At 47.5% G+C, this 13,755-nt stretch overlaps 1 protein-coding gene across 1 annotated transcript; it reads left to right on the top strand.

The window, feature by feature from the left end:
• Positions 1 to 1,829: 1,829 nt before the first annotated feature.
• On the top strand, positions 1,830 to 13,755 carry LOC144496939 (class I histocompatibility antigen, F10 alpha chain-like). Its single transcript, XM_078217562.1, has 8 exons — positions 1,830 to 1,959; positions 3,862 to 4,122; positions 4,264 to 4,536; positions 4,620 to 4,883; positions 8,499 to 8,603; positions 9,054 to 9,086; positions 9,282 to 9,329; positions 12,296 to 13,755. The coding sequence occupies exons 1-7, from the start codon at positions 1,896 to 1,898 to the stop codon at positions 9,326 to 9,328; spliced, it is 1,047 nt and encodes a 348-aa protein (XP_078073688.1). The 5' UTR covers positions 1,830 to 1,895; the 3' UTR covers position 9,329; positions 12,296 to 13,755.

The raw sequence follows: 13,755 nt of genomic DNA on the forward strand, positions 1-13,755 counted from the left end.
CTCCATCTGCCAATCATCAGCCCACTGGCCCAATTGATCAAGATCCCGCTGCAATCCTAGATAACCTTCTTCACTGTCCACTATGCCACCAATCTTGGTGTCATCTGCAAACTTATTAACCACGCCTACTAAATTCTCATCCAAATCATTGATATAAATGACAAATAACAGTGGACCCAACACCGATCCCTGAGGCACATCACTGGTCACAGGCGTCCAGTTTGAAAAACAACCCTCTACAACTACCCTCTGTCTTCTGTCATCAAGCCAATTTTGTATCCATTTGGCTCCCTCACCCTGGATGCCGTGAGATTTAACCTTTTGCAATAACCTACTGTGTGGTACCTTGTCAATGGCCTGAAGGATGGACATGTATCAATTTAAAGGCCTTCTGGCAGGCTGGGTTCAGCAGAGTGATGTCTGTCTGGGCCAGTGTGAATGCGCAGAAGGCCATATTGTGTTGGCAGGAGACAAAGTGTAACCCCACACTGACCCCCGTTACACCCCATCTGCCACCTTGCAGCCCATCCGCTTAACTTGTCCTAATCTCTTTGCAGCTGTCTATGTTCTCCATACAGTTTGCATTCTTCCTCATATGTAAATCCCTCATACCCGGGATCAACCGAGTGAACATGTTCTGGACTGCCTTCAACACCAGTACATCTTTCCTTATATAAGGGGACCAAAAATATTCACACTATTCCAGATGTGGTGTAACTAGTCTTTAGCAAGACTTCCCTATTTTGTACTCCATTCCCTTTTAAATAAAGGCAAACATTCCATTTATCTTCCCTCATATCTGCTGAATTGGCGTGCTGGCTTTCTGTGATTTAGGTATGAAGGCTCCTACATTCTTCTGTGCTTCCTTTCTCCCTTCAAATTAAATTCAGCTCCTTTATTCTTCGTACCAAATGAATAACTTTACATTTTCTGACAGGATATTTCACCCGCCACATTTTTGCCCACTCACTGAACCTGATCCAGACTCGAAACGTTGGCTCACACTGAAGCAGGATTAGGAGAATTCATCAAGATCCCTATTAGTCATCACCCGAATATAATCAGCAGCATGGGTGGGATTCTCAAAAAAAAAGTGTCGAATTCACAATTTTTTCAGTGGGATTTTGGAAATGAATCTCCCACACTCTGCATCACGGAGTACACTTGTGCGAATCTCGCTAAAAATCAGTGGGCAGGGACTATTCTCGCTGGAGAGGCCGGCAGCAGAGTGTTGAACAGGCCACTGCGCATGCACGATCGCTCAGTGCCGAGATTGGCGCATGCGCAGTAGCCCCGCACTGCGAACCTCCCGATCGCTGGCCAACTCATTCGCTGGGGGGCCAGGCTGGCACCGACAAGCTGGCAATGCCCAGGAGGGGGAACCCTTTCTACCCCCGCCCCCTTCACTCCACTGGGGTCAGGCCGCCAGCAAGTGGGGATCTGTTGTGAACCCGACTGGGGTGAAACACTCCTGGCGGGACGCGGGGGTGGAGACGCTGGCGGGCCCGGAGAATTCCGTCCCAGGCCCGCTAATTAGATTGAAATCATGATTTAAATAAATGATACAGCTCCGCGCCGGAAATCCGGCGTGCAGCGGGAAGCTCGCCGCACGGCCCCCGCTATAGTCTCCGTGCACCCTGCGCTGCTAAAGTAGCACAATGCGCTGGGAGAATCGCAACACATTTCTTTACCACAATTAAACACAAAGTTTGTTTCCCAATCAGCTTTGTGTCTATTCTGCCGGAGACTAATGACTCACACAATGTTTTTATTCTGATTGGTGCAATTGTATTTTAAGTCCAATCAGTTTGCAGTAAGTTACCGGAACAGGAACACCTTTTCCTGTAAATACAGGACACAGCTAACGGGCTGAGAACTCCAAATGTTTCCCCAACATGAGGGAAGCAGCAATGATTGGACTGATAGAGCTGGTCCTTCTGTGTGGAGAGGTGTCTGCAGGTGAGTGATGGGGTGTGAGAGGGGCAATGCCAGACTGGGTACTGGAGCATTAACCCTGGGTCAGTGAGTGATGGGGTGTGAGAGGGGCAATGCCAGGCTGGGTACTGGAGCATTAACCCTGGGTCAGTGAGTGATGGGGTGTGAGAGGGGCAATGCCAGGCTGGGTACTGGAGCATTAACCCTGGGTCAGTGAGTGATGGGGTGTGAGAGGGGCAATGCCAGGCTGGGTACTGGAGCATTAACCCTGGGTCAGTGAGTGATGGGGTGTGAGAGGGGCAATGCCAGACTGGGTACTGGGGCATTAACCCTGGGTCAGTGAGTGATGGGGTGTGAGAGGGGCAATGTCAGGCTGGGTACTGGGTTTCTTAAAGGAGGGAAACTGGGATGTGAGGGAACTGAGAGCAGGGATGTGGGATTGGAGATCGAGGAGAGAGACAGAGAGAGGGAGAGGTTGAAGGATTACAGGAACAGGAGGGGAATAATCTAAACTCCATTTTCTGCATCCCCACAAAGATCCATCTCAATTTTGAAAGCTGCAATTGATCCACAACAGCTGCAGCTTCTTGCGGGAAAGAGGATTTCAGATTTCCACAACCATTTTGGTGAGGAGGTTCCTGGCTAAAGACAGCAGGCAGCAACCAGGAAAGAGAGAGTGAGTGTAGATGAATAGCAGAGACTGGTTCAAGGCTTCAGCAACAGTGCACGATTAGAGAGAGAGAGAGAGAGCAGCAGAAGTATAGTGTCATAGAATCCCTGCAGTGCAAAAGAAGGCTATTTATCCCATCGAATCTGCACTGAGAACAATCCCACCTGGGCCCTATTCCCGTAACCCCATGTATTCATCCTGCTAATCATCTTGACACTAAGGGGCAATTTAGCATGGCCCATCAACCGAACCCGCACATCTTTTGAATGTGGGAAGAAACCGGAGAACCTGGAGGAAACCTACGGGGAGAACGTACAAACTCCACGCAGACAGTCACCCGAGGCCGGAATTGAACCCGGGTCCCTGGTGCTATGAGGCAGCAGTGCTAACCACTCTGCCACCGTGCTACCCATATAATCAGACCCAGTAAAAGACTCCCAGCAGCAATGCATGAATAGCGAGAGAGTGTGTGTAAAGGAATAGCACAGGCCTAGTTAGGGACTCCAGCAGCAATGCACAATTGGAGAGTGATGGGGAGGGAGGAGAAATCAGACCTGGCTGGAGACTCCAGCATTTCTACAATTCCTTAGCTGATGTCCTGAGGAAGATTCTGGATGACTGGAGTCTTTTCAGCCTAAGTGACTTCAACAATGTGTTGGGACAGACAGTAATCATGGCCATTGTGCCTCGGTCATCACGGTGTGGGCAAGATCATCGATAATTATATTTGACCGAATGCATGGGACTTCTGTGCTGAGGACTCTCAGGGGAACTGTATTGTGGAAGCACATCACTGCACCAATACCTCTGGTGGGCCTGTTGTGTGAGTCAGACAGTTATATCCAGCTTCTAAGCACCTTCTGGAGCTTTGCCATCTGAATGAACTCTCCATCACCAACACTTACCCCCAGGGCAAACATTGCCTCAAAGTATCGTGGCATCGCTCAAGGTGTAACCCTGGCACCAACTAGACCTGCGTAATCAAGAGGAGACACAATCTGCCCAGCTTTCTCCACACCCACACCAATCACAGAGCAGATTGTGATAGTGCCCACTGTCCTGTCCGTCGCAGTGTGAAACTGCATCCCTGAATAATTCACAGTCCCAAACACCATGGCCTGTCGCGTGTTAATGGGTTCGTACCCTGATGTCCCTCTCTGTGTGGGTGTTGATGGTTAGGGGTTCAAACCCTGATATCTGTGTGTCAGCGTTTTTAGGGTGCATATCCTGAATTTCTCTCCCTCTCTGTTTTTCAGGCTCTCACTCTCTGCGGTATTTCCTCTCGGGAATGACCCCGGTCCCCGGTTTCCCGGAGTTTGTAGCTGTCGGTTATGTGGACGATGTCCAGTTTGTTGTGTACGACAGTGATCGGAGGGAACTAATCCCCCGGGAGCAGTGGATGGTGGAGAGCGAGGGGCTTGAGTCCTGGGAGCGGAAGAAGATGCTTGTACAGGAGCAGGAACGGTATTCCAAAGCCGATATTCCGCTCTTCATGTCTCGGGCCAACCAGTCAGGAGGTGAGTGCTCACTCTCCCACAACTCTGGGATCAAGTTGGTCAATGTGACTCCTGCCAGTGTAGTTGGCATTGATTGGCTGTGTGTGTGGTGCTCCCAAGTGACACTGTCTCTGATTGGTTGTTTGTGTTTCTGATCCACAGGGATCCATGTCTACCAGACGATGACTGGCTGTGACCTGAGGGATGGTGGGACCACGAGTGGATTCAACCAGTTTGGGTGGGACGGAAAAGATTTTATCAGCTTTGACAAGGATCACATGGTGTGGGTGACCCCGATCACATGGGGAGAGATCATCAAAAACAATTTGGACAGGGACATAGCCAACAGCAAGGGATGGAAAAGTTACCTAGAGGGAGAGTGTATCGAGTGGCTGAAGAAATATCTGGAGTATGGACAGAGAGAACTGAGAGTTGGTGAGTTGGTAAGTGAGAGATGAGATGCCCGGGACTCTCTATCTCAAGGTTCCTGTACTGACTCCTCTTTCTTTCTCTCTCAGTTGCCCCCGTCGTGTCCTTTACCCGTCTGGGTGATTCTAACCAGCTGTCCTGTGCCGTCACCGGGTTTTACCCTCAAGCCATCGAGGTGAATCTGTGGAGAGATGGAGTGGTGATTGATGAGACTCTGTCCACTGGGATCTTACCCAATCACGACAGCACCTACCAGATCCGGAAATGGGTAGAGTTTGATCCAGAGGACCAGGCCGGGTATTCCTGTCGGGTGGAACACAGCGGGATGAAGGAGACACTGGTGGTGATTTACGGTAAGACTGTTTCTCACTGTTAGAGAGGACACAGCCTCAGACCAGGATCACAGGAGGGAGGGCCAGTGCTGAGCCTGAGACCCAGGATACAGAGAATGGGAAATAAATATTAATCTTCAATACTTTATTTATCATGGCGCTACCTTTAGAGGACAGTAATTGTGTGTCCAGGGATTTAATGTGAAATGTGCCCCTATTATTTGGCTACTAATTCAAACTCTTTGCAAACATTTCAGTTTAGTCGGACAAAGGACAGAAGCCGAGTCTATTCCTCTTAATAATCTATTTAACACTTTAAGTACCAAACTCAAACTTACAACAGTTGCAACATTTTAACTCTTTTTGTGGACATTAATTCTTTAACTGAACATTAATTCTAATTCCTTAACTGCAAACAGATATTCTAATCCTTTAACTGGAAATAGATATGACCTGGTTTAGAGCAAAATGTCTGTTCCCGATGTAGAACTGTCCTCAGCGTCTTTCTCTGAAGATGTTCTGCAGGGTACACTTCTTGCGATGGTTGATCTCTGGAGTTATTGCTGGAAACAAAGGGCTGACGTGTGCCTTTACCCCCAAAACTGTTCTCACTTTCCAGAAAATTCTGTAACACCCAGCCAATGGTGTAACCGGGAACTGATCATGTTGCTCGACCAAGCCAATGAATTACTTGTAACCGATTCCACAATGCTCACTCAAGCCTGCATGCAGGACACATAGTTTATCCTCTGTCGGTGCCATCAGGTCTAACTCAAAGTAAACAACTTCCCATATTTGGTCAGTACAGGAACTAGAACAAGGAACAGGCCCTTCGGCCCTCCAAGCCTGCACTGACCATGCTGCCCAACTTAACTAAAACCCCCTACCCTTCCGGGGACCATATCCCTCTATTCCCAAAGAACAGTGTCAGGTCACAGTTCACCGGGCAGACCACATCAAGAACAGCTTTACGACCTGCATCTGTTTTTAAATATAAGTTGACCAAAAATCTCAGCATGCTTAACCCTCTGCCAGAATCACACTTAGCGCCATTATTGTTGTTAAAGAACAACTGCAATAATGATTTTATCTGTCTGCACCCCATTGTATCCTGGGATATTACAGGTGAAAGGGCACAGAGTATCCTGGGATATTACGGTGCAACAGATTCCAGTGTATCCTGGGAAATTATAGTACGTCACACTGCAGTGTATCCTGGGAAATTACAGGAGGGGTAGGGCCCAGAGTATCCTGGGACATTACAGTGCAACACAATCCAGTCGATCCTGGTGTATTACAGTGCGCCAGGATCCAGTGACTCGTGAGATATTTCAGGAGGGATGGGGCTTGGTGTATCCTGGAATATTACAGCATGACAGGGCCCAGTGCATCCTGGGAAATAACAGGAAGCACAGGAACCATTGTATCGATGGATATTACAGTAAGACAGGGCTGTGTATCATGAGCTATTATAGTTGGTCAGGGTGCAGTATATCTGGGATATTACAGCCTGACAGGACATGGAGTATCCTGGGATGTTACAGTATGACAGGATGCAGTGTATCCTGGGATATTACTGGATGACGGGACTCAATGTCTGTTGGAATTTTAGAGAAGGGACAGGGCCTGGTGTGCTTGGGATTTCAGAGGAGGGAGAGGACCTGGTGTATTGGGATATTGCAGGATGGCAGGGCCCAGTGTCTGCTGTGATATTACAACCTGAGAGGACCCAGTGTGCCCTGGGATGTTATATTAGGACAAGGCCCAGTGTATCCTGGGATATTGCAGTAGGATAGGACCCAGTGCATCCTGGGAGTTTACTTCAGTCAGCTTCAGATCAGAGTTCAGGAAAATACCTCCTTCTATTGGAGAGAATTCATGAAAATCTAGAAATCAAAAAATATAACAATGAATAGTCAGCATGGATGTTGAAATGGAAAATCTTGCTTTTCTCTACTGAGTGGATTTTTTGAGGATGTAACAGAGGGAGGAGACAATGTAATAGATATAATTTAATATGATTTTTCAAATGTAATCGATAACATAACTCATGGTAGATTAATGAATCGGGTCAAAGAATGTGGATTTAGACGATAAGTGACAGAATGGATTGCTCATTGACTTTGAGACAGAAAGCAGAGAGTGTGAGTAAAGGGAGTTATTCAGAGTGATGGAAGGTGTTCCACAAGGATCAGTGCTGGGATTACTGCTGTTCATGCTTTACACTCACTGATTTGGACATTGGAATCAAAATAAAATTGACCAATTTGCAGATGACACCAAATTGGGGGAATTATTTAATACTAAGGAGAACTTCAAGAAATTAATAGGACGTTAATAAACTTGTCGAATGGGCAAATAATTGGTGAATGGAGTTCAGCACAGATGAATAAGACGTAGTTTTCTGTTAAGTGACCTCCCGATACATCCTTATTACGAGGAAGGTGCAGGTCTGGATGAGGTTGAGGAGCAAAGGTGAACAAATACACCAATTAGACACAGGTTAGACAAGGCCATAAACAAACCAAACGGAAAACCAGGTTTCATTTCTTGATGGATAGGATTGTCAAATATGGACGTTATTCGTAAACCTGTATGAAACCGACATTATAGCACATTTAGAGTACCGTGTGCAGTTCCAGTCACCATCTCATACAAAGGATATAGAGTCAGGGGAGAGAGTGTAGAGAAGATTTACAGAGATGATTCCAGAAATGAGTGGGTGGACATCTCAGGAAAGGATTGACCGGCTGGGTCTCTGCTCTCGGGAAAACAGAAGGCTGAGGGTTGATCTAATCGAGGTCTTTAAATTTATGAAAGATATTTTATAGATCAGACACATGGAGAATGTTTCCTCTTGTGGAAAGATCATAACAAGGTCATCAATACAAGACAGTCACCAAGAAATCCAATGGGCAATTCAGGAGAAACCTCTTTACCCAGAGTGGTGAGAGTGTGAGCTCACTACCACAGGGAGTGGCTGAACTGAACAGTATAGTTTAAGGGGAAGATAGACAAGCAAATGAGGGAGAAGGGAATAGAGTTAAAATGGTTGTTTTAGATGAGGAAAGATGGGAGGAGGCTCAAGTGGAACATAAATACCAGCATCAACTGGATGGGCTGAATGGCTGGTTTCTGTGTTGTATATCCTGTGTTTCCTGATTCTCTCTCTCTGATTCATCCTGTCTCATTTTTCTTTCCCTTTTTATGGGCGGCACAGTAACACAGGGGTTAGCACTGCTGCCTCACAGCGCCAGGGACACAGGTTCGATTCCTGGCTTTGTCACTGTCTGGATGGAGTTTGCATGTTCTCTCCGTGTCTGCGTGGGTTTCCTCCGGGTGCTCCAGTTTCCTCCCACAGTTCAAAGATCCACTGGTTAGGTGGATTGGCCGTGCTAAATTGCCCCTTAGTGTCAGGGGGGTTTGCAGGTTAAATACATGTTACAGGGATAGGGCATAGATGGGATTGTTGTCAGTGCAGACTTGATGGGCCGAATGGCCTCCGTCTGCACTGTAGGGATTCTATGATTCACTCTCACATTCTCTGCCTCTCTCATTCTCTTTCTCCCCCTCTCTGCTTCTCACTTTTCCCTCTCCCTGATTCACTCAGTCTCTCTGATTCTCTCTCTCTAACAGAACCAAAGTCTCGCTCCCAGGTTGCTGTTACTGTCGGGATTGTGGTCGGGGTCCTCGTGCTCATCGCTCTCATCATTGTGGCTGTCATCATCTACAACAAGAAAGGTAGGAATTGGAGGGAAAAGAGCAGCTCCTCACTGGGGGGAGGGATTGTGGGAGAGTATTTCAGGGTGGGGGTGGCTCAGGCTGTGGGTCTCGGGTTGGTGTGGGGGGGGGGGGGCACAGAGTGGGTGGAAGAGCCCCAGGGTTGGGATAGGGAGGATAAGGGGCTCATGATAAAGAGGGAGTGTCTGAGAATTGTGGGAAGAGTCTCAGATTGGATGAGGAGCTCAGGGTATCAGTGAGGGGCTCAGGTCAGTGTGGGAGTGAGGGTCTCAGGTGAGGGTCTAAGGTCAGAGAGAGGGTCACTGGCAAGGGCAAAGTGAGGGTCTCGGGTTGTGGTGGGAGTGAAGGTTCAGAATTGTGTTGTCGGGGCTCAGTGCGAGTGAGAGTTCCAGCCTCTGTCTCTGATTTTCTCTCAGTCTCGTCACTCACTGAACATTCCTTGTTTTACAGGGAGAGGGAAGAGTGACTACAATCCTACAAAGAGTAAGCTGATCATCAAACATCATCTGTATCTCTGTGTAATGTGTGAATCATTGTTCATTCTGTGTCAAATATACTCAACCAAATGGTGTGTGTATGTATGTGTGTGTGTCTCTTTCTCTCTGTATCTATATCTTGTGCACAGTCTCTGTCTCTCTGATAATGAACAGTTTTTAATGTCTCTCCCTCCTTTAACAGCTTCTGATGGTGGGGATTCCTCATCCAGCTCCTCCACGCGTTCCTGAGGTATGAACTGTGTTGATAAATATTGGGAGCTGATCCTTCTAACTGGGATGTTCCCGCTGGATTTAGCTGTACAATCTGGTGGGTGGGCTGTGAGCTCAGTGTCTGTCTCTCGCTGTATAGTCACTAAAGAGCAGCCCATCCAATCCAACACTGAGCTTTGAGACTGGCCTTCTGGAGACGGCTGCTCCTGTACAGTCTGAGGGTGGAGACATTGTGGGTGTTGACGTGTAGAGACATCCGGAAACGTCTCACCCTGGACAGCCTCCTCTCAGCTGCTCAATTTCTTTAAGGAAGTTGTAATTCCCTGAGATTTCCCTGAAGTTGGTCGCTGGGCTTTGCCACTCCCACAGGATTTAACATTAGTCTTGTTTTGTCTGTGTGGAGTTTGCACATTCTCCCCATGTCTGCGTGGGTTTTCTCTGGGTGCTCCAGTTTCCTCCCACACTCCAAAGATGTACAGGTTATGTTGATTGGCTGTGCTAAATTACCCCTTACTGTGAGGGGGATTAACAGGATAAATACGTGGGGTTACAGGGATAGGCCCTGGCTGGGATTGTTGTCGGTTCAGGCTCGATGGGCTGAATGGCCTCCTTCTGTGCTGTAGGGATTCTGTGACACATGATGGGTCTGTTCTTTCACTGGATGTTTGGGGTTCGGAGTGGATCTTAGGGGTTTAGCTGGCGTTTGGGGCTCTAATGGGTTTCGCTGGCGTTTGGGGCTCTGAGGGGTTTAGCTCGTGGTGTGTGGTTGGAATGTTGAATGATAGAAAATGTATGTTTGAAAGCGAGGCCATTCAGCCCATCATGTCCCTGCCTGTTAATGAAGAGCTCTCCAGCCTCATCTCACCTTCCTGTACTCGGTCTGCAGCTCTGTAGATCACAGCTTTTCAACTCGACATCCAAGAATTGATTCAATGTGGTGAGAGTTTCTGCCTCTACCATCCTTTCAGACAGTGAGTCCCGGGTCCCTACCACCCTCTGGGTGAAAAACTCTTTCCTCATTTCCCACCCCGATCTTTCCACCAATTACTTTAAATCTGTGCCCTCTGGTTTTTGACCCCTCTGTGAGGGTAAATGTGTCAGCTCTATTTACCATGGCTCCTCATAATTATATCCACCCCAATTAAATCTCCCCTCGGCCTCCTCTATTCTACAGAATCCTATTCCAGCCTATCCGCTCTTTCCTCACAGTGAACATTCTCCAGTCCTGTCCACATTAAACAATCTCCTCTGCATTCTCTCCAGTACATAGAAACCAGAAGCAGGACTAGGCCATTCGGCCCTTCAAACCTGCTCCGTCATTTCTTCTGTTTTTAAAGTTTTTATTTATTATTGTCACAAGCAGGCTTACATTAACACTGCAGTGAAGTTACTGTGGAAACCCCCTCGTCGTCAAACTCCGGCGCCTGTTCGGGTCCACTGAGGGAGAATTTAGCATGGCCAATGCACCTAACCAGCACGTCTTTCAGACTGTAGGAGGAAACCGGAGCATCCGGAGGAAACCCATGCAGACACGGGGAGAACGTGCAGATTCTGCACAGACAGTGACCCAAGTTGGAAATCGAACCCGGGCCCCTGGCGCTGTGAGACAGCAGTTCCAATCATCAAATTCAATATCCTGATCCACCCTTCCTCCCATATCCCTTGATCTCTTTAGCCCCAAGAGCTACATCTAATTTCTTCTTGAAATCAGACGTTTTTGCTTCAACTACATTCTGTGGTAGTGAATTCCACACATTCATCACCCTCTGGGTGAAGAAATTTCCCCTCACCTTAGTTCTAAATGTTTTACCCTTTATACACAAACTATGGCCCCTAGTTCTGGACTCCCCCTCCATTGGGAACATCTTTTCTGAATCTACCCGCTCTAATCCTGTTAGAATTTTATAATTTTCTATGAGATCCCCTCTCACTCTTCTAAACTCCAATGAATATAATCCTAACTGACTTTGTCCTGCCGTCCCAGGAATCAGCCTGGTATACCTTCATTGTACTCCCTCCATAGCAAGGACATCCTTCCTCAGATAAGGATACCAAAACTGCACACAATACTCCAGGGGTGGCTTCACTAATGCCCTATACAATTGCAGTAAAACATCCCTATTATTATGTTCAAATCCTCTCGCTCTGAAGGCCAGCAGACCATTTGCCTTCTTTACTGCTTGCTGTACTTTACTTTCAGCGACTGATGCATGAGGACATCAAGGTCTCGCTGAGTATCCACCTCTCTCCATTGACACCCATTCAAATAATAATCTGTCTTCCTATTATTGCTACCAAAGTGGATAACCTCATATTCATCGACATTATATAATATTTTTTGTGTAATGTGCTGACCAGACTGTTTGCAGTGCTTCAGCTGTCGTCTATCTGGTATTGGTTACAGTTTTCGCAAAACCACTCTGCTCTGTGCCTTGGCTAATAAAGGAAAGCATGTTATATACCACCTTTACCTCATTTATTAACCTGTCCTGACACCTTTCCCAGTCTGTGGACATACACTCCTAGATGCCTCTCTTCCTCCACATTATTCATTATCCTCCCATTTATTGGGGATTCCCTTTGCCTTGTTAATCCTCCCAAAACCCATCACATTCTCCACCCTCTCAAACAGACTATTTTATTTATTTTTTTATCATTTAGGGCACAGACTATTTTATTGGTCTCCAAAATGCTCTACTTTCCTTATCCTTTTCTCTTCAGGGACTGATAGGACATCCTTGGAGGTGCCTTGATTTTTCTTTCCAGTATTTTGTCGTGCCCCCTCTTTTCTTTCCTAATCTTCCTCTCTCTGTATCTCTTCCAGGTTTCTGCGTTATTAGGAGTGAGGGGTCTGATGGATTTTGCTGCTGGTAGATGTGGGAGTTGGATGGATCTGATGGGTTTTGTTGGGGGGGCGACGGGGCGGTTTCCAGCTCTGCTGGCTTTGCCTCACTCTATAGTGATGTATTTCTTTCTCGTCTCCAGTGCATTCCAGGGTTTGTAATCCAGGAACACCAGTTCCCAAACATAGTAGCAGGAGTGGATGAGAGAATCAGGGAAGATGTGATTTCATCAAGGTGACAGCGACTGACTGATTCAAGCTCCACATATGTGATTCTGTTTAAATGGAACTGTGGTGATGGTTTGGAAGTAATTGCTATATCTGGAGCTGCACTTTAAGCTATTCTGATCTGATCTGTTTATCCTGCACAGACGTGAGAGGGCGATCTTGCGAAAAATATTCTCAGTCCAGAAAGAGTATGAAAACGAGAGTTTCTGATCCGTCTTTTTGGTGAATCCAATTCTGCAATCTTATGCACTTAGAGCAGAAAAGAACCCCTAATCTGTTTCTTGCCTGTAGGGGGAGTGGGCAGGGCTTAAATCACCAGAATGCTGCCTGACAACAGCAGAGGACACCATTGTGCATGTGCAGGTCCCTCTGCTCTGAGCAACAGAGAAACATGTCACTCAACCTCTGCTGCTTTCACCAGGCCTCCATGGCCTAAACACGGACCTCCCCAGCTGCCTCGGCGGTCTGTGGCCTCATGCGACCCCTGATGGTCGGACCAATTGCCCCCGTGACACCCCACCTGCCCGGACAGATCAAACCTCGTGATCCCACCGCTCGGGCCGATTTCCCCTCCCAATCGCAATGCAGTAGGCCCCACTGCTTCCCCTCACCAAAGGCAAATACTGAGTGGCAGTCGCCTTCCCCCCCCCCCCACCGCCAAATTGCAAATGCAGAGTGTGCGGCACATCCCTTCCCATCACCACTGATATTCCCACCACGGTTTGCTCCCCCAACAAATCAGGCTCCACACCCTTCACACTGCCAGAGTACCAGGCTTGGCACTGTCCACAAGGCACTCCCCCCCCCCCCCCCCCCCCCCCCCGCCCCCCCCCCACCCGCCAACTTCTCGGGATGGCTTCAACAGCCTCTGGATCCACTAGTGAGGCTATCGGGTTTTGCCCCGTTGTGATTCTCGCTGGAGTGAACCTCTCCCGTGAGGCCACAGAGACGAGAGCCCAGATGATTGCGCCGCGGGCTCGCTCATTTTGTTCAAAACAGGTTTTAAATGTAGTCAAGTATTTTATTCAGCCTCGCGCCGCAATGTGTGAGAAATCGGGAGCGAATCTCATCTGTATTGAACTCATGAATTCCAATATCTTCTGCCCTTTCCTGATTTTTTTCTTTTAATGTCTGCTTGTCATTGGTGAGTGTGTTTATGTCACATCCCCCATTCCCAAGCACTCTGTCTGGGGAAATAACAAACATTATTGAAATATCAGAGCTTTTGTATCAAACTGTCATCTGCAACTCCAAATGTCAAATCGCGGTAAATTTCCAATTCTTGTCACTGTTGGAAATATTGTTACACTTTGCAGTATTGGACACAATTGTTACCTGTGTGTGTGCGTGTGTTATTAAAACAACAGAAAAGGTT

The sequence above is a fragment of the Mustelus asterias genome, chromosome 8 (assembly GCF_964213995.1).
Source record: "Mustelus asterias chromosome 8, sMusAst1.hap1.1, whole genome shotgun sequence".
Taxonomy (NCBI): domain Eukaryota; kingdom Metazoa; phylum Chordata; class Chondrichthyes; order Carcharhiniformes; family Triakidae; genus Mustelus; species Mustelus asterias.